We start from the raw sequence: 27761 nt of genomic DNA on the forward strand, positions 1-27761 counted from the left end.
TATGTGATATGGTTTGTGTTTAGTATCTCATTTAGTGATCGTCGTTTTGTATATTTGTTTAGTATGTGGCCAAAGGCATGTTTTTGCTGATTCTGCCAATAAACTTTAACTGAAACTGATATTGTCAACATTCTCAATTCTTTCTAAGTTTTATTTGTATTAATTGTGTTTTCTATAGTGGTGACAAGGTTGTCCTAAGATAATACCTTGCGAACTAGATTTTTAAGGCATGGTTCTCTCACTTAATGTTGGCTTAGATATTGTCAATATAAACATTCTGAAATAAAAGACTAAATGATAGAAGAGGCTTTCAAAGTGCCTGCCATGTTTGTTTCTAAGATATTACATGGTGACTTAATGTTTGGACGCAAGTGATCCGTAATAAAACTTTGCCTAGATCTTGTCAAGAGAAAAATTCTGACCAAGTTTAATAAAGATTTGATGAAAAAAAAAGCCTCTACAGTGGTGAAAAGCTCAAAGTAGAAACTTCACCATGCACCACACGCGACGTCAGACGCTGATAGAGACTGACCACAATAGGTCACCGATAGCACTTCGTGCTTAGGTTAGTTAAAAAGCGAAAAAAATAATAGTTTATGCCCTTTGACCATGAATTTAGCTCTTGACAATCCTCTGAGAAGCATGAGATTTGTAAAGAACACATCGTCTGGTTATGGGAGCGAAAAACACAAAGTAACATTTAAATTCCCCCAAGTATTAACAAGAACCCAAAAACAATCACCCCACGGAAGAATGTGCTATCATAATATGCACATTTATATAAGGAAGAGTACAATCATTCTGTGAAATTAAATTATAATATGATTCGCATTTGTTTCGGTCTAAATATAATAAAAAGAATTATTTAACAAATAATATCTGTTTATGTTTAGCAAATCAAGTAATGGCGCCGGTTCCGTATCCTTAGATTAGTCATTATATGAGTTGTTTATAATTAAAACTTTGTCCCACCGAATAGTACATCAGTCACCAAGCGACACGGTTCGCAAATGTTCAAACGCTTTAGCTGTTATTCTTGTAGATGCTTCAATTGACTTAGATTGTCTGGCTTTGTCACAAAGTTGCCTAGTTTCCTGAAGCAATCAAAACATATGTGAATATATATTTTAGAACGTGTCAACAGTATGAATAAATACAACGTTATTTACTGTATAAAGTTATCACTTTATAACTAAGCATGAACTGTTGTACTAGAGCTTTTCACAAAAGTGACGAAGAACTCCCACCGACGCCGCATGACGTCATATGAAGCAACCAAATGAACATTATCTATGGGGCTTGACCAGTTTTGATGACAGGGTCATGGTATTCTATTAATAAATGTATAGGATAGGGACAATGTAAATTGTGCAATGTGGTCCGTATATGTATTATATATGCAAAGCTTTGTTGATATACGAGGCAATGTAAATCATGTGATCCTCGGGATGGGCCCAATTTTGACCCTAAGGACATGATTTGGAAAAAAAATTGCAGAACAACACAATTAGATGTTACATACTAAATATAATATCCCTTGGGTATTCAATCGAAACGATTTAAAGTAAATGTGCTATATCATTCTATATAACATTGAGATTCCAAGGGCTTGACCGGTGTTTAACCCAGTGAAATAATGAAGCACAACTTCGTAGACTACTGTACAATATTACATACTTAAGTAAACATGGTGACGACAATCTCCCCCTCTCCGCTTCAAACATCGTTTTCAAATGATTTTAAAATATTTAACTTTGTGTGAAGCGCGTTTCATGGCAAAGTGCAGAATATTGTAAGTTATCATTAGTAAATAAATGGTGCCGTTTAAAATATACAAGTATTTTCAATATACAATATGCACCCGAGAAAAGTGCCACATTGACACCAACGTTAATTTGTATTAATACAAGCAAAAGAAAAACAAAATTACGTCCGTTGAGACGGATCCTCTGAAAAACAATTTCTAACAATTCTTTTACCAAAATGTCAACGTTAAAATGGAGGTAGAAATTAACCCAAATACAAAAAAAGTTCTGGCGGTTGTGCTGGAACCTTTATCTGGTGCATATGTTGATAGCAAATAATAATTTAAATTTTCAAACAATACATCTGTTTATAGTCCATATATTTGACTTAATAATTATATCAATAATTCAATTGTCTACGGTAATCAAGAATATGTGTTTCATAAACGCTGATGCTATCGGATGGTTTACAATGAAAAAACCTCTTTCAATAAGTCAAAGTAATAAATAGACCTAGGTTAGGTGATCTTGGTGGATAGGGAATGGTCATTAGCATTTATCTCGAGTATTATTAGTATAATTGGGTTGCAGCAAGATGTTAGTTATTGACGGAGAGATAAAACATGTAACGGACGGACGTTACGACTGAGAGGAAAATCACTACATGCCACAGTACATGCCTCAGTAATAATTTAATCGGGTGCATACAAGTTAAAACGTTAGTCAACAACTTACAGGAAATAGTCTTTCAGGTGCAAAACATACTATTTTCTCTACTAACTTACCCGATTAAATCTTCCCAATGCGTTACGAACTTCGATAACAACACTTTCTTTCCCTCGAATATTTACTTCTTGCTCTTCTTCGTTGGTTGCGTTCATCGATATGAAAACGTGGTATCCAAAGGCTGTTACCAATTCTAGGTCATTTCACAGTGCAGTAACAGCTCGTCAAAATGTGAATCTAAGTGACATAAACATAACAATTGGAATGCAACAGGCTACTAAATCATTAACCGGTTAACCTATTATTGTAACCGGAGTATTAAACGGTTAACTTACAAACTTAAAAAAGTTTAAGTATACTACCCAACATACCATATTGGTGACATGTACTCTCTTGAAAACGAAGATTTTTGATCGCATACGTTGGTAACATAAACTGCCATATCATGTTCGTGATATAAATGTTTTATTAACGACACATTCAATTAAATTGATTTGCAAATGCATGTTAGACTTTGTTTGTAAGTATCCGTTTCAAAAGCATATAATTAAGAAATAAACTAATTGATATTGTTCATTTATTAAAAAAAATATTTTGTTGAGACAAATCTCTTACATGAATAACATCAATTTAAATAGTTATTTTTTGTTATAATTTAGTTTCTTTGTTATTTCCGTTTATTGGCCCCGTTTCATAAACGTTCGTACGCACGGTTTCTTACGTAAGTATACGTACGCAGTTCGTAAGAAAATCCGCGCGTTTCATAAAAAAATACGCAATCACCTGCTACGAATTCGTAAGTTTCAACGTAAAAGTTACGCATGGTCTAGGGCTGTCGTAGCGTTCGCAAATATGGCCGCCGCGTTTGTTTTATTTGGAGACGAGCAACGGAGACAGCGTGTTTTTCGCCCTAGATCGGACATTAGTCATTTATGTGATCTAGAAAGTTTTCAAAGGTACCGCTTGAGTCGGGAATGTATTGAGTATTTGGTAGAAATCATGGGTGAACATTTGGAGAGAAGAAGTCAAAGCAATCGGGCAGTACCCCCTATAACGCAGGTTTGTCAACTGATTTTTCATTGATGAAGTAAAGTTTTTTTGTTTTATTTTACACTGGATCAAAGAAATGCTTACATTTTTTACTCATCTATAGCCTTTGATAGGTTCGGTTTTTTGTTAAGGAGTTACTCTCCCTTGACTGCCTGTACTGTTTTCTGTTTCAGTAAATAGGTCAACGATTCAGTCTTGTTAGATTTGTGTTTGGAAAAATTAACAGTGAACTACCTATAAGTGGATAGACATATGTTGATATTGCTGATCAGACTTATTTATGTTAATAGGTAATTAATACATTCCTACCCGAGAAGGCATCTACGATGTATTGAGTAATACCTAAGGCAGTAAAATAATGTGCAGTACCAGTGGCAGTGGTAAATATTAAAACATTGACACAGGACAGTTCTTTTTAACAATTCGATCGACTGTTGGAATTAGGCATTTGGAGTTGGATAAGGCTTGAATTGGAATTGAAGTTGACTTCAATTTATTGTGGATGTATTGAGTTATTTTGAAAATATCTTTTATTTATGTGTAAATTTCATGTTTTGTCATTACGTTGTACACCAATTTGACAAAATGTGGGTTTTATTTACTAAATGATTCATTATGATGCATCATTGCCCTGCGCTTTTGTCATTGTATGGTGAGTGTACATTGAAGTAAAGACATAATTATTTGGTAAGGATTTGTTTAATGTATTTTAATTTAAGTATTTAAGTATTATTATAAAAGAATATTTCTTTCAGTGTTATAAGTAGTAAAATTACGGTACCCGTAAAATTAGATGTCATTAATGCTCAACATTTTGTAAACCAGTGCCTATAGTTATCCGACAAGAAGAGAGAACAACTGGTCATTATTCAAATTAATTAATTATCTGTTGTGTTCATTTGTTTTATGGTATTCAAGTTAATGATAGCATATTAAAAACAATCGGATGTTATTTCCGGTTCCGTAGGAGTTATCTGTAATGCAAAAAAAAATCTGTATCCCAAAACTCCAAATGTCTCATGATTGTACTATTTAATGCGCCAATAATCTGTATTAAACAATGTATACTTGTGAGATTTGCAAACATCATATTTGCAAAATGTTATTTTATGAATCCGCTCAAAAATGTATTTAAGCGCACCTATTTTTCAGATTTTGATAAGCCTTAGGTATCTGGCAAAGGGAGATTTCTTCTCTGAAGTTGGAGATCTTCATGGCGTTAGCAAGAGCATGGTGTCCAGGGTGTTGGGCTCCTTTTTGGATGTGTTAAATGAACAACTTGACAACATCAAGTAATGATTTAACATATTATATGGTGGTGGTAAAACGGGCATTTGGAATCCTTAAATCAAGATTTAGGTATTATTTTATTACTTTTTGAAAAACAGTTGATTGATGCCATTGAAAATTATCTGTATATATGCTTACTCTTGTACTTGATGATAATTTTTTGTTTTCTAAATCATTCATCTATTTAGTTACAGATGTCAATCAATTATTGTTATATCCATACTGCAATGATACATACACCAAATGTAAGTTTGTGTACTTTTGGGGGGGGGGGCGGGGGGGGGGGGGGTTTGCATATAAGAATCATTATATATAGGTTTCTGTTACTATATATAGGTTTTTGTAACTAACAATTTTTTGTATTATTACCTTTTAAGAACCAAATATTTCAATCCCTAAATTGATAAAATCAAATAATTTGTTTGATTGAATACAATAAATTAGTTCTAGAAAATGTAAAATGGCAACATGAAAATATTTTCGTGTTGTTTGCTTTTAAAGATGCCTTCACAAGTCGGGGGGATGCCTCCCGTTTCAACCTGAACGAGCAGCAAAGGTTGTTGTGGCCTGTATGAGACTGCACAATCTTTTGGTTGCAGTTCAATGTCGCAGTTCCAGTGAACGTCACGGAGAATGATGAAATTGATGATAATATTGTAGGAGATGGAATGGATGTGAATGCACAACAGGCTAGACAGCTGATAATTGATAGATTTTAAAAGTTGTTCACATGTAACAATACTTTACACCCATAAGGTGTGGGCACATTTGCGAAAAACAATACTTTAATGTATACACAATGATTAATAAAACTTTTTTTAATTAATGTGTATTTGTCTTTGCTTATTTCCCATTGATTTTCAACAATATGATTGGACACATCTATTCCATCTCCTACACTATTATCATAGAAAAGAACCAATGATGTAGATAAAATAAACACTTTTATTCAGTTCATTGTATTATCTGTTAATAAGTTATTAAGCATTTTTTAAAAGATACTGTTATAAAATTATATGTGCTCAATGTAATAAACTTACTATTGTTCAATATGGATGACTGCACATCAATAAATGAGATTAACATTGTTGATCTCATTTATTGATGTGCATACATCCATATTGACCAATAGGTTTTAACAAAATTAAACATATATTGTCACTTTAAAAGGTTTTATGGAATGTAACACATAACAAAAGCTGTATAAGACAGCGGGCTCGACTATTGGTCATCTTTGATAGTTTCATGTAAAGTTCCTGTTGTAACCTGATAAAAATGACAACCTGCACACCAAATCAATGCAAAGTCCCTCCAACCAAACTTAAGTTATTGATATGAAAGCATTTTTATGCCCCCTTCGAAGAAGAGGGGGTATATTGTTTTGCCCATGTCGGTCGGTCCGTCGGTCGGTCGGTCCGTCCACAAGATGGTTTCCGGATGATAACTCAATAACGCTTAGGCCTAGGGTCATGAAACTTCACAGGTACATTGATCATGACTGGCAAATGACCCCTATTGATTTTCAGGCCACTAGGTCAAAGGTCAAGGTCACAGTGACTCAAAATAATAAATTGGTTACCGGATGGTAACTCAAGAATGCTTACACCTAGGATCATGAAACTCATAGGTACATTGATCATGACTGGCAGATGACCCCTATTGATTTTCAGGCCACTAGGTCAAAGGTCATGGTCACAGTGACTCAAAATAGTAAAATGGTTTCTGGATGATAACTCAAGAATGCTTACACCTAGGATCATGAAACTTCATAGGTACATTGATCATGACTGGCAGATGACCCTTATTAATTTTCAGGTCACTAGGTCAAAGGTCAAGGTCACAGTGACTCGAAACAGTAAAATGGTTTCCTGATGATAACTCAAGAATAATTAGGTCTAGGATCATGAAACTTCATAGGTACATTGATCATGACTGGCAGATGACCCCTATTAATTTTTCAGGTCACTAGGTCAAAGGTCAAGGTAACAGTGACAAAAAACGTATTCACACAATGGCTGCCACTACAACTGACAGCCCATATGGGAGGCATGCATGTTTTACAAACAGCCCTTGTTTAATGTTGTTTTAACGACTTTAAATTTTAACTTTAACCTGAACAATTTTCAAACGCCAACATTTTGGTTAGTATGTTTGATGTTTACTTGCGGAAAGAATGTTGGTGTTTTTTCGACGTAAAGTGTTGTTTTGTAATTTAATTCGTTTAATTATTCGCTTTCTTTATAAAAAAAACTTGTGTTAGACAGTGGTGGTGACATCGTTGCTGACGAAAAACAATTAAATTCGGACAGATCAAATATGACGTTAACTTTATTGCAGTTCAACAAATAACAATACAACCGGTTTATCGATCGTTAAGTAGGTTAACCGGTTAACATGTCGCATCCCTTATTACAGCATATGTTGCGTTACAATAAAATTATTAAACCCAATGTGGTCATTTGCAACATATGCGTCATGTAACTTACCAATTATAGTGCAATCATTCTACATTAATTATTCAAAAACGTCATTGTTTTGGGGTATGAAAATTAAACGAATAAGCACATATCATTTATATTAATACAAAAACTTTTCAAGCGCAACTTTACTTTACACTTATATTCAACACAGCAGTATCGCTACTTATATCATGTAATCAAAGGCCCGCATCATAATTTTTCCTACATTTATGAGTACGATAGTAATATGGTTTTTACCTGTTGCTATTTCCTTGCGCTTTTTGAAAATCGCTGTCGTAACAGTCTCCCGATCTTTATTGCATAATTGACGTTTAGTATCTGAAATAGAAATCATACGTACGATGCAATCTGTATTACTCAAACGATAAACATGTATGATGTGATCATCTTCGACGTAAACATATTCAAGTAAGGAAATTATATATATACTTTAAAGACGCATGCGGCAAAATACTTTTCTACTTGCTTATTTATTTCTTTACCTAACATGGGCACAAAGAGTGATAGCAGAATGTTTATAAAAAGGTGTATACTAGAAATGGGACCACCAGAGTTCGATTACCATAAGACGTGTTCATATTTGTATATGTGTTTACTCGATACTATGAAGTGTATCAATGTGATTAAGGATAATAAAATCACCAATCTACACAGTGAGTTTTGTTAGCTAGTTTGTTTATATTTCGTTGGTTCTAAAACTCAGTAAGAATAATTTAAATCGTTAACACATATCTAAGCGTTATAGTCCATTTACAGTAATTAATTGTTTTTCGGGGGAAAATGTATATTTTTTTAACATGTTGCTGCATACAGCGAAGCTGCCTACACAAACAGAAATGAATGGCCCTATATAAACTAGAAAGCATGTTTTGAAAGATATAGTTAGTATTTCCTAGGTTTTACCCTTAACTTATTTTTTTTTTCATTTTTTGTTAAACATGCCGTTCGATCCAATATCGAAATACTTAAATAATCTATCTAACCTGTTTTATATCGGGCGAGATTTATTTTCTGTAAATAGTGTTCAGTGCATTCCTCTGCATTCAACAGCTCTTCATATTCACCTTTGTTCAGCAAGAAGTGTAGTATATTAATCTGCCTCATAACCAACGGAACTTGTAATGTGTGCAACTTCCTTGATGATTCACCAGGGTTGATCTCGTACTCAGACAAATCACAGACTAAACAAAGTCTTCTTGCAAGCATAAATCCCTGGTACGCACAGACTTTGGCAATGCTAATATCAACGGTGACTGTTTGCTTTGTCTTCCAACCGTTAGGAAGGGGCACTACTTTTGAAAAGATATTTTTTATCTGATTCTTCAGTCAGACTGCAGTTTTGTGGCAGAACAGACACTGACAGAGACCAATCATATTTAATGTCACTAAAGATGCATTTGTTATCCTTTCGGAAAGAACAACATCATCCCCAGTGCTGCGGTTCTTACATTTGACACTTGTTATACGGAAGCATGCCTTGTGTACATATTCCTCGCTGTCATTTATTGCAAACAGATGTGCTGCAATATTTAAAAGGTGTAACCCATTTGTTTTGAGGTGACGTTGACTGCTGATTCTCTTCGTTGTAGAGGCTTCCTCATCCATTGTTTTCAAGAGGTCTCCTATTGATGCACTTGTGAAACGCGTCAAGTCGTCTTTGCTTTCCACTGTGATCTCCTCTATTTCAGCATTAGACCTCAAAAGAAGTAATTTCTTTGGCGCGTCTGTAAACAGATCAGAACATAGAATTCTTAAAAAATCCGAGCGATTTGTGTGTGTAATTGAAAATATTACGCTTAATGGCTGAAAGTGAAAAATAATATATGAAAGCAGGATGATGAGAAATTTATATTCAGCCCGACACAAATATAATTGGTAATTCCCCTAATTTATCCCGATTTTCACTCGCGTTTGCATAAACAGTGATTCACATGAGGTACACTACTATTACTAGTGTTATCTATCTTGCTGTTCATCTTGATTTTTAAAATGTAACACTTTACACATTTTGCTTAGTTATTTTCAAAATGTCAAAAATGTCCAAAACATGCCAACAAAGAATCACTTTTTAACAAGAGCTGTCCCAAGACAGCATTCTTCACTGTTCTTCCCCTATTAAAAAGTAATGTACAGTTTATGTCAGTCGCCTGTTGTAATGAACATATAGACTCATTTGATGTTGAATATCTGTTGTATTTAGAAATTATATGTTAACTTTAAGCTAATCATGTATTAATTAAAACGAGAAATGTGATCATGTCAGGCAACACGACTTTTGCCTTTTTTATGCCCCCTATATGGGGTATATTGTTTTTTGGCCTGTCTGTCATTGAATGTGTGTGACCCATACCTTTAACTTTGGTCATAACTTTTGCAATATTGAAGATAGCAACTTGATATTTGGCATGCATGTGTATCACATGGAGCTGCACATTTTGAGTGGTGAAAGGTCAAGGTAAAGGTCATCCTTCAAGGTCGAAGGTCAAATATATGAGTCAAAATCGCTCAAAATCAGGGGCATAGTGTTTGACAAACACATCACTTGTTTTACTTTTTAATTAATAAGTTAAAATGCTTTTATTTTCAAAGCAAGATTTGCAGTTAAGCTAACCATTTTCCATTTTCCTTTCTTTAATTACAATGATCTAATAATCCAACGTACCCATAATGCAATCGTTTCCTAGGTCTGTATAAAAGCTACCAACAAAGCATAATACCACAAGCATAACTCAAATTATTTAGCGAAAACACGTTTTCTATTTGTATTAGCAATGACTTTAACCACACGGGCCCTTAATAAAATCCATTGCCAGATCAGCCTGTAAACTATATACAAAACTGATTCCAGTACAATATATCCAACCCCATGCTAGATCTGCATGTCAGGTTGAGAAATGGGTTGTTTGATGCAAACGCTTACCTGCTTTTTCTATGTAAAAAAGTACACTCATGAATGTTCGGCATAATTCCGCTAAATGTAAGGTCAGAGTTATGAACTTATAATATATGGATATGGAGTGCTTGCACATAAAAGTTAACCATATTTTTTTAAGTACAACAAGGGGAACAATTCTGCTACATTGCTGGTCAGAGTTATGGAACTTGATCAGTGAACTCACACAATGATCCCAAACACGCGTGACATTTAAATATAATACATGTAGTAGAAACAGTGATGTGGAGAAGTTGCACGTTTATCTTATGCACGTTTCTAAGTTCAAAAAGGGGCCATATTTCTGCTAAATTGCATGTTAGATTTATAAATCTTGGTACGTTAACTCACATCTCGAATGTGTGAAGTTTCATTTGAATACCCGCAGTCGAAACAGTAACATGGAGATGTTGCACGTTTTCCTTTACTAGAGCGTTCCGCAGACGCTTACATTTGGGTTAGTAGTATATATCGGGCTATTCTATGAATAGTCGAGCTAGAATGACTGTTTAGTCACTGGTTATTGTCCAGTTTTATGTTAGTTTCAGAATGACAAGTAGGAAATATTTTCCTTTTTCCTCTTAAGCTTTCTTTTCTTAACATAGTGTGTCACAATAATTTTCACTCTGGATCAGCAGACGATTTATTTCATAAATCAATCTCTGGATTAATGGTCGCCATCTTTCGAACTACTTTCAAAAGTACAACAACAACAATAACAGTAGAAGACAATTTTAATTGCGAAAGTTGAAAAATTGAGTACATGTGTCACGGTTGTTGAGTGAAATAGTGTTATTTTCAACTGTGTATGAAGCATGTGAACTGGTAGTGGAATAACCGAATTGTTGGTGGAAATGGAATTTAGAAATATATCTAATAATTCATTATTGTGTAGAATTATCATCAGCATCATTTCTGTGGAACATTGAAATATTCAAAATACAAGTGTTTCATAGATATGGTGCTTTTGACATGGTTCACTAACCATCAATACTGAAATGATGCATGCACACAGGTAAAGTAAATAATTGAATTTGTGCAGAATGTTTATTTTTTACAAATTATTATTTAATTTGACCAATTTATTTTAGATTGATTGCACTGAAACTCAAAGTCTCAAGCTTAGTAAGACACTTAAGCCAGTTTTCTGAGAAGAAACAATACTTGTTCAGAGTATAGCAGGCTCATGCGGCCTCTGGTTTATTTATTTGGCCTCGGCCTTTAACCTGGGTCGCTTTGATTTCAGGTGTTTAGCCCCGATATCAAGAAGGCTCTCGACCCTATATGTAGTTATTCATATTGTTTAAAGATTTTGAGAACCCTCACTCGGTGCCAGTGGGGATAAAACAGGGACCTTCTTATAGCTATATGAATGCATCAAATATGCCAGCAACACTTTATAATCAATAACTTTATAATTGATGATTCTGTTCTTTTAACTACATTACTAATTTACCAAAACAATGTGAATCACATTTTTATGCCCTCAAAGGAGGGCATATAGTGATCGCACTGTCCGTCTGTCTATCCGTCACACTTTGCATTTAGGTTTCGAAAAAATGCTCATAACTTCTATGTCGCTTCAGATGTAACATTCATATTTGGTGTGCATGTGTATAATATGGACAAGGCCTTCCCATACACACACAAATTTTGACCCCTTTGACCATGAACTTAGGGTCGGCGTTTAGGTTTTGAAAAATGCTCATAACTTCTATTAAAGCGTTTATCGGGGGCGTATGTCATCCTACGGAGACAGCTCTTGTTTTTGCTACTGTCCTCTGCACAATATAAAGAAGTGAAACTCCAGCTGCTGGAGCAGTATTGAATTTTCATTAAAAACAATTAGTTGGTCCTTTATTTAAGGCAAGTGACCGATTGCCCAAACAGTACAAAACAGCACAATACAGCACAATACAAACCATCATAAACACAAAATATGAATAAAGCTGGGGTCACCGCCTTGGAACGGTCAATGCAAAGCATTGGGGGTTTAAACCTGGTTATAGAGCGCTCAACCTCACACTTGGCCCAGCAATATTCATAATACATTTAAGTGTAAATAAAATTTAACGTCATAGCATTGTAACTCAAATTAAACAATAAAAAAAGGGAATTAAAACGCATTCAATTTAATTACTATTTAATTACTCAATTGCATTGAAGATACAAGAGTAACAGAATTACAACTTTTTGACGAACGATCAAATAAAACTATTAACAATTGTCAACTACATTCCTTCTTTATAGAAAAGATTTGAGAATATAGAATCATATAGTTAATATCTCAGATAATCATCGCGCAAATACAGGAAGAAGCAGCAATAATGGGTGTAAAAATTCCATATTACATAGCTTGGTTGTTTATGTGACTGCTAAACAAATTAAAAATAATTAAATCAAACAAGAAACGCCTATCAGAGAGAAAATATAAATAAAATGGAACGTTATAAACCCAATGACCTATGCATGTAGATTACAACTGGGAAAGTCGGTCGTATGACGTCACAAAAATCCATAATGACATAATGACGTGAACAAATTCCAAAGGCAGTACTAAATAAAAATATTAATGGGGCTGTGCTTCTAATAAAACAAGTTTAGGTGATTTAATATTAAGAAGCAAATGAATAAAAATGGTAATTCCATTAAAGCGACATTATTGGAATCAAACAGTATATAGGTGTTTTGACAACTGAAGACAGAAATGATTTGATGTACGATTTGAAACCATGATATATCTGCATATATGCATCCAACCAAATCAGTAAAACTATTTGTCACTTAATTACAGTAAACTTATTGCATGTTAACTTTTCAACAATATATATATACATGTATATATAATTATATATAACAGATCTTGAAAAAAACACACATCAAACTTCAAATTGTTTTAGTAAATTATAGGCTTTAATTGGTATTGTGACATTGACACCACTCATGCATGCGACTATACAATTATACAACTATGGAACACATTATTTATGAGAAATTCCAATACATCAACATATCTACTCAGATTTAAGGCAGATAATCTAGTGCTTTTTTGCTGCCATTTTTACTATTACACATTTTTTCATTTTATGTTATGATGCATTGATCTTGTTTCTAAATGAACCAAGCAATCATGTTAAACTTTTGAAGAAAGATGTTGTCTGATAAATATAAAAAATATAATCACTACAAAGTGAACAAAATTCAGTTGAATACTGTGACCAACGAAGATTTGCCAAAGAGCATTTCAGATCATGATTTAAATTAAATACAAGTAATATGAAAGTCTGCCTATTGGATCCCAGTTAAGACTTATTTGTCAAATCTGCACATTAATTTTCCCTTAGCCATGTAGAATTGGGGACTAAATACCATCAAGTCATGTAAAAAGGAGCAGGGTATAGCACGCTGCTATTGATCTCTTGAGCTTTCACATGAATTTTACGGGTAATTTTCATACAAAAAATGATATTATATAGTGTAATGATAACGCATTATGAGCATACATTATATCTCTTACTAGTGGTGCAAAATCATTTAAGTGTCACATTTCAAAAGAAAATTTATATAAAAAGGTATTATTAATTGTTAAAACGTTATAAAAGGTTATTTCAATTCACTAAAGCATTTAATTACAAGAACAAGTGCATTTTATGTCCATTACAATACATGTAACAGTATTGGCATTGTATTTATCTGCATTTGATGTGCATTTAATACACTTCAAAATGCAGACAAGACACACTTCTAACAGAACAAATGCATTTTTTTTCTGCATTTTTCCAGCATTAATACCTTTTAAGTGTATTTTTTATCATCCCAAATACACTTTACCAGGAAAAAGGTATGTTAAAATGCATTTTTAGTTTGTTTTAAGTATATTTTCAAATGCATTAAGACACTCTTTTCTTTTGCAAAAAATGTTGAACAAAAACTTGAAAATATTTAATATACTAAAGTGTAGTAATAATTAAAGTTTTGTATGAGCATCAAAAACAGTGTCAAATTCATACCAGTGCCTATTTAGTAGCAGTAGGCCTTATATGGTCTACTTGTGGTAGAAATAATGCATTTTGTATAATACAACATACATAAATTAAAAAATATAGCTGCCCATACAGTTCAATACAATGTTCAATTAACTACATTATGCAAAGTTGAAATATGACATCAAGCTTGGAATAATCTTTTCAATAATGAATAATATGCTGTTTTAATTTATAAGTGAAATAGACACTTGCATATTAAAACTGATTTTACATCAAAACTTAATGTTTAATTTGATTTTTAGCTCCACTGGCCAAAGGTCCTGTGTCCATCGTGCATCCATGCATAAACTTTTCCTTTAAACATCTTCTCCTAAACTACTGGTCCAATTCTGATGAAATTTCTTAGGAATGTTCCTGGGGTGAACCTCTTTCAAATTTGTTCAAATTATGCCCCTGGGGTCAAATTTTACTCTGCCCTGGGGGTCACAAAATTGAAAATTTGCTTAAATAAGGCCTATTTTGTGAAAACTTTCAAAATATCCCGTCCATAACCATTGGGCCTAGGGCTATCAAATTTGGTATGTAGAGACATCTAATAGTCCTCTTCCAAATTTGTTCAAATTATACCCCTGGGGTCAAATTTGACCCTGCCCCGGGAGTCACAAAATTAAACATATGCTTATATAGGGTATATTTTGTGAAAACTTTACAAATCTTCTCGTCCATAACCATTGGGCCTAGGGCTACCAAATTTGGTATGTAGTGGCATCTTATAGTCCTCTACCAAGTTTGTTCAAATTATGCCCCTGGGGTCAAGTTTTACCCTGCCCCGAGGGTCACAAAATTGAACATATGCTTATATAAGGCCTATTTTGTGAAAACTTCAAAAAATTTCTTGTCCATAACAATCCGGCCTAGGGCTATCAAATTTGGTATATAGTGACATCAAATAGTCCTCTACCAAATTTGTTCAAATTTAATCCCTAGGGTCAAATTTGACCCTGCCCCGGGGGTCACAAAATTGAACATATGCTTATATAATGCCTATTTTGTGATAACTTAAAAAAATCTTGTCCATAACCATTAGGCCTAGGGCTACACAATTTGGTATGTAGTGACATTGTATAGTCCTCTACTTAGTTTGTTCAAATTATGCCCCAGGGGTCAAATTTGACCCTGCCCCGGGGGCCACAAAATCAATTATATGCTTATATAGTGCCTATTTTGTGAAAATTTAAAACTCTTCTTGTCCTTAACCATAAGGCATAGGGCTACCAAATTTGGTATGTAGTGACATGTTATAGTTCTCTACCAAGTTTGTTCAAATTATGCCCCTTGGGTCAAATTTGACCCTGCCCGGGGTCACAAAACTGAACATACGCTTATATAGGGCCTATTTTGTGAAAACTTTAAAAATCTTGTTGTCCATAACCATTGGGCCTAGGGCTACCAAATTTGGTATGTAGTGACATCTAATAAACCTCTACCAAATTTTTTCAAATAATGCCTCTGGGGTCAACTTTGACCCTGCCCCGGGGGGTCACAAAATTGAATAAACGCTTTTAAAGCGCCTATTTTGTGAAATCTTTAAAAATCTTCTTGTCGAAAACCATTTGGACTATGGCTACCAAATTTGGTATGCAGTAACATCTTATTTTCCTCTACCAAGTTTGTTCAAATTATGCCCTTTGGGTCAAATTTGATCCTGACCCGCATGTCACAAAATTGAACATTATATACGCTTATATCTTGCTTATTTTGTGAAAACTTTAAAAATATTCTTGTCCTTAACTCTAGGACCTAGGGCTACCACATTTTGTATGTAGTGAGATATAGTAGTCCTCTACAAAGTTTGCTCAAATTATGCCCCTGGGGTTAAATTTGACCCAGCCCAGAAGGTCACAAAAGTGTACATGTGCTTAATTAGGGCCTATATTTAAGTATTTGCACATGCAGAGAAATTAGTTTCAGCCTTTTTTCAGCAGTGGAGCGATACAGAGCCATCATGGCCCTCTTGTTTAAATACTCAAAAAATGAAACCTCGTTTATGCTTGCATGAACACAGTTTATAAATGCTGTCAGATTTATAAAATATGCAATTACTATAAATACACATGCCAGGGAAAAGTGCTTTTTGTACTGAGACTGAGCCACACTTAGTATCGTTGGGGAGATGAGTTGTCAATTTTATGTTTATCAGTCTTTTATAATCCAGTAAACCTGTAAAAAGGGAATTTGTAACTAATAATCACACAATATACACAATTAAAATTGTATGCATTTAGATTTATTTAGTACTGCACATTAATCATTTTCCAAAAATATGTAGTAACATTATATTATATAATGCTGCAATACTAAAGTAAATTACTAATTAAAGGTCGCTGATGTGTAATGGATGTGGTGTCCACCTAATGATCTGGAGGTCACTGGTTTGATCCCCAGTGTGGGAGCATTCTTAAGAAATCTCCAAGAGACACCCAAGTACTGGTTCTAGGCCCAGGAAACGAACTCAAGAGCATTTCACATACATGTACGCAGTTAGTAATTTAAATTCAATCGAACTAAAAATGGGTTTAAACTAACAACTGAAACCCTTATTAATACATTTTATTTTGAATCAAGCAAATGTGGAAATTCATTAAAAATAATGAGTAAAATTTAAAAATTCTACTTTAAAGTAATCATGATAATTTAGATTATTTTCAGAATATTTAATGATGACAATGATACAATTATTATTCCCTAAATGATAAAAATAAAACATGTTATGTTAATTTATGACAAAAACGTTTATTTTTATCAATATCATGGTAATTACAACTAGATACAGGCAATTAGATCAGAAACGTGCATTAATTATATTAATGAACAACGCAGACATTTGTAGTGATTTATGGTCACTATTTGATTAACGTTCTATACATGACCTGTCATAAAAGGTATTTTTTTAGCCAGTACTACAATCGGCAATGATAGTCTGTATTGCATACATATTCCAACGTCTATTATCGATTCGCTTCCTCAAACTGAACAAATATTTAATGTTTACATCGCGAAACGTAATGCATCCAGTTTCACTTTCGGTTTGGTTGGTTTTGTAAACACCGTAATTTCATCTTAAAAATTGGATGATAGGGTGATTAAATAATACTGGAAAAGTAAATCACTTGGATAATAGGTCAAAATGCAACACAAATGAACGTTAATAGTGCTCTTAATATCAAAGTTTCGGTAAAAAGTTTGGCGCTAGTTCAACGCGCATCGTATACAGCCTCATAACAATAGACTGACAACCTTTTGGGTAGTAAAGTAGTAATACAAGGCAATATGGCGACCGTTAGCCACGAGGCCTATCTTACGGAGGAATCCGAGATAGCCGATGTATCACGATTGAATAATTTTTACAACCACACTCTATTCTTTTTCAGACGTCTGATTTACGAAAGGAAAAAAATCAGTTGAAAATCAACTACTCGTGACATGCATGGTAAGTGTATTGAAATAAGTAACTCTGAAATTGGTGTATATCATGCAGAATGTTTTAGAATGAGCTGAACTTCAAGTATATGAGCTTAGTTTATGAATTACAAGAAAGAACTTGCCAGTTACTGTAATAAATCCATTGTGTACTTCCCCGCTGATCTGTATAACGTTTCTGCAATCCATGACTTTGGTAACACTAAGCACAGCAACTTTACTGGCATCTTTTGAACTTTATACGCTTATTGAATATTCCAGAAGACTGCGTCCAGTTGAAACATTAACCTTGTTCGCCACACTACAGACTGCTCTGACTGGAACATCAACTATAGAATTGGTCATTACGGGCACAATTCCACTATCGTTCTGTGAGAACAACGCAACACTGCCGGATGCATGAATGAGTAATAAACACGGTAAGTATTCCACTGATTGGCACATGTGTTCTTCTAGTTTTGCGAGAGCACAATACTGGCAAACATTGACCTATGGCAAACATATTGACATATGATTTAAAACCTTGAAATTTGACGTCGAGTAACGTAAATAACCGACAAACGAATACGTAATCTTGTCTCTCTTAAATTCAGTAAATGAACAAAAACAGACGATGTCATACGCAAGACACAGTAACAAAACTAGGGACCGCAACATAGTTGTATCTGTTTCAAGTAGTTGCTGAAATAATACATTATTGATGCAGAGCATACTCGAATAGACGGCATTCGAACTATGTTTAGTCTCATCATGTGTGACTAGATACATGCTCAATTTCTTTTCTTCATTTTTTGTTGAGATGACATGTTTCATCGTCTTACAATCTGTATCGTTTACTGTGCCATTTATTTCTCTATACATACTAACTGTCACAGTGCCTGATTTTATAGAGGCAACAAGAACCATTTGATTACAAACGCACAATCCACAACACTGGGCGGTTCAGGCGTAATAAAACGTCAGCCTCTTGCAAAACATATACTGGTTAAATTTTTGTCAGTTTTCTCGCCTTCAAGTAACTCCGAAAATACTAAACTTGCCTTGGTTGACTTTGCCTGATCCGTACTAAAAAGAAAACATATATACATGTATCAGATTTAGAGTTACTACTTTTATGATAAGTGATTTTTTTAATGTGGTTGTTTGGAAAACATGTTGCATCATGGGTCTTTAAGAAAAAATATGAAATTATTCAAAAGGCCACAACCTGTATTGACCAGCACTTTTTTAGCAATTTAAAATTGCTAGTCAAACCTAATGCAGTTGACTGACCAGTGCAAATACTAACACAGATAGATCTAAAAGAAGTCTGAAGATGGGATTCTTTAAACATAATCACATATTATCAACACACAAGTAAAATAGAATTGCTATAACTATAAAATAGTTAATCTTAATTCATAATCATCAGAACAAGCACACATCTTCTTTCAGTAAATCTTGTTAGGCCATGAAATGCAAACATTATTGAACAACAACAAAATTATATTTGATGATTTGAAATAGTAAAATATGGAATGTAAGAAACATCAAAAACTTAGATGTGTGGTTAGATTCAATCATTGAATCATATTAAACATTACTTACTATGTAGCAGACAGTATGTTTTCCTTGTTACACTTGAACAGATTTCCATCATCTGTAAGGCAATACAGCTCCCATGACTGATTCTGTGCCACATAACAGTAGTTTACAATGTTCATGTTTGAGTACACCGTCACCTGTAATAAAGATTAATTTAACATATTAAATGTGTTGTTTAACAGTAAAATGTGTGCAAAAGAACAGAAATGTAAGGATTATATTTACTAAATGGTATTTGTGAATGGTGATTTATTTTTGTCAATGAGTATTTTACCCCACATACACTCAGCTTTAACTGTTGACAGAGATTTTCTAAAGGGGTATTTTCAGAGTTTTAGATATAAAATCCATTTAAATTTATTTAATAATATATTCTTTGCTAACCAAATCCTCTCAGTTCGCTCAAGGAATAGTATCTTCTATTTATATTTCTAAAGAATATTTACAAACAAGACTATTGCCAAGCAATATATGTCCGCTACCGGATCCACCATTGTCAGTTCTTTATATATATATATTTGTTGCCATAGCAACCAGAATTTTTGTTGTAGGAACAAAATTCACTGACGTGCATAATTTCCATATTGCCATCTCAAGTTTCATGACAAAATATTCAGAACTTTTAAAGTTATCGCAGGATCCAGAAAAGTGTGTTAGACTCACGGACTGACAGACACACAGAGCGCAAACCATAAGTCCCCTCCGGTGAAACCGGTAGGGGACAAAAGTTAAGTGTACATGTAGCTACCATATCTGAAGCTATGTTGGAGCATATATAAAACAAATATAAGAAAGATAGTTGACTATTTGATTAAATAAAATGCATGCTTTCAATTTAAAACAATAACAGTATGCTTGGGCAATGGTTTTGAACCAAAGTCCAAGGGTAAACAAGCTTACCATCATCATCACATTTACAACTTGTACATGTATATGCAATACTTTATTTAAACAATTTTTTCTCATGTGAAAGCAATTAGCAGTCTCTCCACCAGTCCTTGCATTTATCCTATGTGCAAAGTTAATATGGTGGTTGTAATTGCTTTAAAGGTTTCGTATCACTTAAATCAACTTTCATTTTTGCTTTACGATGTGCACTACATGTATTTTATGACATCAAAGATGTCGCAAACTAGATGTTCGAACATTTAAAACAAAATCATCTGACTGACAGAAAACAAACCAATCATCATTATCTATATTAAGAGCAAAGAGCAGACCAGCAATGTACACTTTTGATTTGATGGCCTTGATACATCTCCACTGACAATAAGCAAGATTACCACAAGGTATTGATAACTGATTGGATTCTGATTTCCTGTCACACTCTCAGGGTCATTGTTTAAAGGGATATAATTATGTTATTATACCTGCTTACCAATAATAGAGATTAACTGTAGCGCGTCGGACATGGTCTTTGAATTTTAATTAGTCACAATTAACATTGTGGTAGCCCTTTGGCTCAGGGCTATCAATTTGTCAGACACTGCATAAAGAAAAAATCACTTAAGCATTGCAAGTAAAATGCTAAAACTATCATAATAAGAAGAAAACAATTAACCACTTTCATCCAAAAATTAGTACGAAAAAAACTGCTAACTGATTTATAAAGACAATAGTTGGTAAAGTTTTTAGCATATGATCAGTTTTTAATTTAATTCACACTGGGATAATTATAGAAAATACCTGGTACTAGACTAGTGTTGAATACAAACAATTTTATTCACAAAAAATGACATTAAGTAAAAATATTATGAGTCGAACTCTTAAAGTGAATTTACTCTAATCAAGAACTTCAATAATTGAATAGTCGGAACCCTATTACACCACAGAATTGTTATATCGCCGTTTGTGGGATCCAAGGATCATACTATATGCAAATCGCGATATAACTTGTTACGTAATTCATTCATATATAAGCATGCATAAGTGTTTTAACCAACCATTTTGCATTATATGTTGTATCCATATGATAAACATTGAAATATCAGAAAACATTATACTATGTAAGCATTTTCAAATGCGTATAATTAAATTTGTTATCTGAAAAGCATTGACGAGTTTTATTGTTCACGTAATCAACAAATCAACTATTTTAGCTACAAACAAAAAACAGTTCTCCTGTATTTTCTGTTAACCTTTAAAAAAGAATTATATTTCTTTAACAACATCACATCAATCATACTCTTAGAAAGCAAAGGGCTTTAATTTTGTTAATTGCTTAATAGCAAGTTTGTAGTGATGATAATGTTGAGATCTTACCTTTAGGTTTAAAAATTCTAAGTGCAATTTAAAAAATGTGGTAAACTTTTATCTAAATTAAAAATCAATTGTTTGCACTGTATCTAAAACGGTGTGTAATTGGCTGACTGACTGCTGATTGGCTGAAACTATTACCTATATAAGAATTTTGTTGACATATGGCAAATTGTCAGGTAAAAGCAAATTCAATGGCAGCGTTTTTTTCCACCACTTTCTCCTAGTTAATCTTTAACAAACCTTTAACCTTGATAAAATACTATTTTTAGTATTATAAATGTTATGATTTGCCATGTCCACACTAGCGAAAATGCAGTGCAATTTAGTTGGTTCCTATTTTCATAAGCAATGTTTATAAGAAAAATGAATGGTAACGGAAACCATTCGGTGACAGCGTCCCCAAAGGCAGCTTCTTTCCCTAGCAGTGTACAGTAACTGATTTGAATTGAGTTAGATGCTAAATAAAATAACAGTTAAAATGCACATTGCATTTACTACATATATATTTTTTTTAGTGATTTTGGAAAGTTTCGCCTTCAATTTGAGAAAAATGGTCAGAATTTCATATTGGGAATTGTACCTTTTTCCGGCAACAACTTAATATTGAGGAAAAACGCTGAATAGTGAATGTTTTAATCGGTGGAACGCGAAATGAAGTAAAAATGTTAATCTTTAATTATTGATAATGGAGGTTATTGTTTGTCGCATTTCACAAATGTGAATGTGATTTACCATGAAGATGCAAAAAATCTGAAAAAAACTGGACTTAGTTTAAAAAAAAACTTAGATAACATTGAAAAAGTGCTTAGAAACAACTACTGGGGTCCACGGCTAATGTTTGATATAATATATTGGCGGCAGCACGATTTACCCAATTACATCCAAATACACCCAAATACGTTCAAAATACCCAAATACTCATAATTTTTACTCAGTATGGCATGTTTGTCTATATTTTTGGACATTTTTAATCAAGTTAAGCAATATCAAGAAAAACGTGGTATCTTAAGAATTAACAATAATGATTTTGTGCTGATTAGAAGTCAGACATGGCCGGTTACGTTTACTGTTTTAATGCCAATCAACACCAAGTACTGGTTCTAGTCCCGGACTCGAGAGCGTGTCAAATAAGCCTTAGGCTTTCTATGCAATCGAGCTCAAATAAATAAGTTTAAACCAAATATTCTATCGCTATAAATATTATCTAGAATATCATTTAAGAAAAAGAGACATAAATTACTACTGGTCGGGTCTTCTGTGTTTCTTACATAACATCAATTAACAAACGTACGTCTCTCAATGGCAAGTTGATTAATAATCTGCAGAAGTGTCATAAACATGCCACTCACCGCAGGCATCTTATTTTTAGAATATCGCCGATAATCATAATCTGGTGCTGTTGCATAATGCATTTTAATAATTAGATAAAGGTCGTCACAGTGTGTGTTGTTAATAGTTATGACAACAAATGCCATTATAGTTTCCACTTTCCATCGTACGTTTAGTATGGGACCTATACAAACACAATAAGTATAAATGTGCGACATGAGCAAAATAAGAGATAGTAGTAATTAAAATAATGACCTTAACACAGAAATTAATGTTAGATATAATCATTGGAATTCGTAGAACTTAATTAGAAGTATCAGCAACTAAATTTTCTATTTATATATCTTGCTATATCGCTCTAATCTATCGGCGTTCTTTTTTTCCTGGGTGTTATACATCTCAGTGCGGTCGGTCTCCGTAGCGGATTACGTTATTAGACAATTAATATAAAAATATTATTTTGAAAGATTAGGAATTTCCTTTCTATTTTGAGTTCTCATTCGCTTGTCGAATTTATTTGAAGTTGGCCATCTTTGAAAATAAGATTTAAAGCAAATTTTCGTAATATCTTTCTTTGTAAATCGTAGCATACGTAAATTAAGCCAATCTGTTCGAGTAATGATTTAATTTGGTATGCCCAGTTTCTGCCGCTGTATGTGGCGTTATTATCTGTGTCAATGAGTATATAAGTATATAGCATACGATAACAAAAAATTTTTTATTGCATCAATTGGAATGATTAATTCAATATTCGAGTTTATTTTTTCGATGATACATATATAACGATTTTGACGATTCAATCAATTCAGCTTTATACTGATCTCGCAATGTTATTTTTAATAAAGGAATGAATTTGTCGAAATTAATCATATATCTCCAAATCCTGAATGGTTTAGTATATCGCCAACTTTTCAGTTTTGATAACCAATTCACTCTATTATTTCTTTTTTTTATATCAATTTCTGAAATATCGTCCAATGAATAAAGGAGTCGACGAACTTCCTTATACAGTGAAAATGAATTAGTTGATAGTTTTACATTCAATAATCTTTTACACAATTTTCAGTGAACACGTTCAACAAAATTGGCAGTTATAAACCCCCATACTTCACAATCTATTCATTGCTGTTGTCGCTTTACCATACAAAGTGCTTGTTACCGGTTTGAGAACTGTGAATGTAAACAAACTACCTGTATCACTAAGTACGCTGACTGATTGTAAAGTAAACAGTGTTATCGTATCAAATGTAGCAACTTCATATTTGGCATGCATGTGTATCTCATGGAGCTGCACATTTTGAGTGGTGAAAGGTCAAGGTCAAGGCCATCCTTCAAGGTCAAAGGTAAAAACAAATCTAAGCGGCGCAGAAGGGGACATTGTGTTTCCGACAAACACATTTCTTGTTTTATACAAATGGTTTATAACCGATTCATTGGTCGCTTTATTATTATTTTTTTATAAAAATATAAAAGTTTATATGAAACCGGTGTTTTAAGTCTATATGTATTTGTTCTATTAATGATAAGCTTATATCGATTTTTTTGAACCGTCATTTCTTACCTGAATAAGACCCAAGGTGTTTTAGCATCGATTCATTCCAATAATTGTGCTTGTTGCGGGTTGCATGCCTATACAAATATATATACTTTTCATAATTATTCAGATATTTGCGGAGGCTTACATTGGTCGGTCTACAATTTCTTCACCAAATGCAATTTCTTCACCAAATAATCAGTTCATTGTATACGTGTGTTGACATTTCTTATTTTAAGCGATGACCTTAAATAACCTGCTAGATCGGAAGAAAAACTTTTATACTAACATAAATTATTTATGATTTTTGCGTACACTTTTAGTTATGATTTCACGTCGTGTTTTCATCGTTTATGTGTATATATCTATTTAACAAAATTTTTAATATGCTGAGTTGTCAATGGGTTTTCAATGTAAATTTGTGTTGTAAAAGGGTGTTGAATAAAGTCAGGCACAGATTGAACGCCAATTCTTTCATTGAAGAGATTCCTGAAATAGTTTTAATTGTGTTTGTTTACGCAACGTCTTACTTAAGAATCTTCGAAATGAAAATCTTTAGAGGTGGTTATTTAACAAAAAATATTTTAAAATTGTTAAACATATCCCTTTAAAATCAGGTATTGCGAAAATGGGCTTTGGCGAGTCTTCGTTTCTTACCCGACAAAAATCAGTGCATGAAGATTGTACATGCACTCTTCATACACTTCGCTCGAAAAAAAAGAACAGTTATAACTTAGAAATATATAAAATGATTTCTCAATAGGTACCACTTGCTCAAAAATCCCAAAAATACATAATACATTGCCATCCACAATTTACCAAATTATCTGTCTCTTCGTTCAAGGTCTTTATTTTTTCTGACATGAACAATTTGACAATTGACTGTCTTTGTTTGAACAACACTATTTATTATTTGAAATCCTGTTTGGATTGCGTTCAAATACTATAAAGCATGATTCATTTTCTTTAGCAATACATTTTTTTATTTTTATTCGTTTCAGAAAACTATGGCCGTAGATATTCAAACGTATCGCTTTAGAATTGGATCATTCAGCTTCACGAGTTGCAAAACAACCAATTCCACAGGAAATGATTCTAGAATAAAAGACCAAAGTCAACCTGGACGAAACAGTGTTTACTTACGAACCATCACTTTTGTCATCGTGCTGTGTCTGTCTTCGAATGAATATCATTCCAATCAGAGACATATCGTATTTGGGTAAGATACCCGACTATCAACGGACCTTATTTTTGCAAACATCTAATGTCCATAACCAAAAAAGGGTGTTTTGATTTTATGGTATTTTATTTATTCATGAATATAAGCACAAATCAAATCTTCGCATAGCGTTATGTTTTGTGGTTGAAATGTGATCAATAGTAAAACTTTAAAGACTTATGCATCACATGTTGTACCATGCTTCTGATGTTATAGAACGGTTGTAATTTCAGAGTGTTGAAGTAAAATGTTTTATTTTCCATAGATTATTTAAAAACCTGAATTCACTTAATTCTTCATATTATGGTATAGAATGTTTGCATGTTGGGTATAGTAATAACCTGTACACATAGACAATACAAACGTTAATATATTTAATATGTCGCTAAAATAATCATGAAGCAAATGCATTCCATTTTACATATTAACAAGATAACCGATTTACACATAGTTGCAATTCAATCATTAAAACCACGTATTCAGTCATCGTTTAGTATAATAATAAATATTTAGTAAATATCATAGAAAAACAATAGTTTTTGTTTAGAATATCTGACATTACATTTATCACAATCTTATTCAGGCTGCCACACGATGGACAAGACACCAACAAATCCACATTAGGGCATCGGTTCCCTGTTTTGGAAAGGCATCAAAAATATTTACTGAATTCATTCAAACTCAGTAGAATGTATTTGACTGTTAATAACAGTTTGGAATGTTTCTTGCATATTTCGTCCCGGAAATCGCAACCGTGTGCCCAGACTAGATGTTTGAGTTTAGAAGAATGTATCAACAAGCCACTTGAATATTTTACAGATAGGTATTTTTTGTTTATTATGCTGAACATAAAATGTAAATGCGTTTAAAGTGTCAATATATAATAATAAATATTCAATATATAATGGCTTAGTGAGAATGGAACATAACCTTTTCAATAGGCCTGGCATAAACCTTGTTTATTGACTTGATTTACTCAATTTTACATAATATTTCTTTTGTTAGTTCGTGTTATAAGTTAATTGGAGTGGATATGCCATATTTAGCACAAAATACATTTGTTTAAATTGTTTCTTTTATAAGAGATGTAGGTTCGAATGAAGTGTGGTATATGGGGGAACAAATTTTGCCGATCAAAGTCATACAGATACAGTTGCTCATTTCTGGCGTAGAACCAAATCCTGGTCCCGGATTTGTTAAAGATTTAGAAGGTAATTGTTTTATTTTCTTTACGCAAAAGCACAAAAAAACTGTTCACCAAAACAGCTATATTAAAAAATTTGGCCGTTTTATACGAAAGTTGGCCCAACGGTTGAAACTAAACAGTGGCGATTAAACCTACATGAGTTTATACAAAACATGCGACAGTATATTTGTATGTGAATTTTAGAATTGAAACAGATTTTGTCGCCATTAAACAGTAAAACACAAACATTCAAACGTCTTATTACAAGAACTGAAACATCTCGCATTTATATGCATGCTCGATACATATCATAGTTCGCATTATGAAAACAGTTCTACATGTTATCGTAACGGTTTGCTTAAAGTTTAGATCTGAGTTAAGATCTGTCCGTACCTTTCCTTTATTGAACAGAATTTGCGATGTTTTACATTTATAGCCAACACCCAACATTCGGCAGATACAGCCCCGTGTGACAGGTAATGGAGCCATACTGGTTACGATATTTGATTGTATTAACAAAAATGGCAGAAGATTGTTTAAACAAAATGGTTGTCATTACTTAACATTCACATATTTCTCGCAACAGTATACTTGTCTATGTGTAAATTTTATTTGTTTAATTCTTTTGTTTAAGTCAAAATTATGGAACGAAATTTCAATGTTGTTGGGACGGTGAGATATACAACATCCCATTCATACCGAAGTTCGATGTAGAATCTTCTTGAGTAATTTAAAAACACCACAATATAAAAACGTGTTATTTGTGTCACTTTAGAAGCCTTATACACAAGTCAAGGTTATGTATTCTTGTTAAAGTTTTATACATATTGTAGTGAAGAAGACGTGACTTTAAAGAGCGCATCACCGTTTAATGGTAACCTACAAGGTAACTTTAAGCATTATTGTATCATTTAATATCATATTATATTCAAGTGAGAAAGGCGTATCCATTTAAATCGGT

The 27761-nt window shown here is 33.2% G+C and overlaps 1 protein-coding gene across 11 annotated transcripts in view; it reads left to right on the plus strand.

Moving 5' to 3' along the window:
• Positions 1-27761, plus strand: part of LOC127851280 (uncharacterized) — a 57450-nt gene that overhangs the window by 13439 nt on the left and 16250 nt on the right. For 7 of the 11 annotated variants that reach the window (XM_052384957.1, XM_052384958.1, XM_052384966.1 and 4 more), the window contains exons 2-8: positions 17641-17699; positions 17951-18108; positions 25397-25614; positions 26198-26437; positions 26698-26825; positions 27237-27276; positions 27634-27686. In XM_052384957.1, coding sequence (XP_052240917.1) covers positions 25403-25614; positions 26198-26437; positions 26698-26825; positions 27237-27276; positions 27634-27686 — 673 coding nt within the window. In that variant the 5' untranslated portion in view covers positions 17641-17699; positions 17951-18108; positions 25397-25402. Of the gene's footprint in view, positions 1-7568; positions 7945-17640; positions 17700-17950; positions 18109-25396; positions 25615-26197; positions 26438-26697; positions 26826-27236; positions 27277-27633; positions 27687-27761 lie in introns of those variants that run through there. The other 4 variants (XM_052384963.1, XM_052384961.1, XM_052384960.1 and 1 more) reach the window with 2 other exon arrangements.

This window comes from Dreissena polymorpha, chromosome 11, assembly GCF_020536995.1.
Source record: "Dreissena polymorpha isolate Duluth1 chromosome 11, UMN_Dpol_1.0, whole genome shotgun sequence".
Classification (NCBI taxonomy): Eukaryota; Metazoa; Mollusca; class Bivalvia; order Myida; family Dreissenidae; genus Dreissena; species Dreissena polymorpha.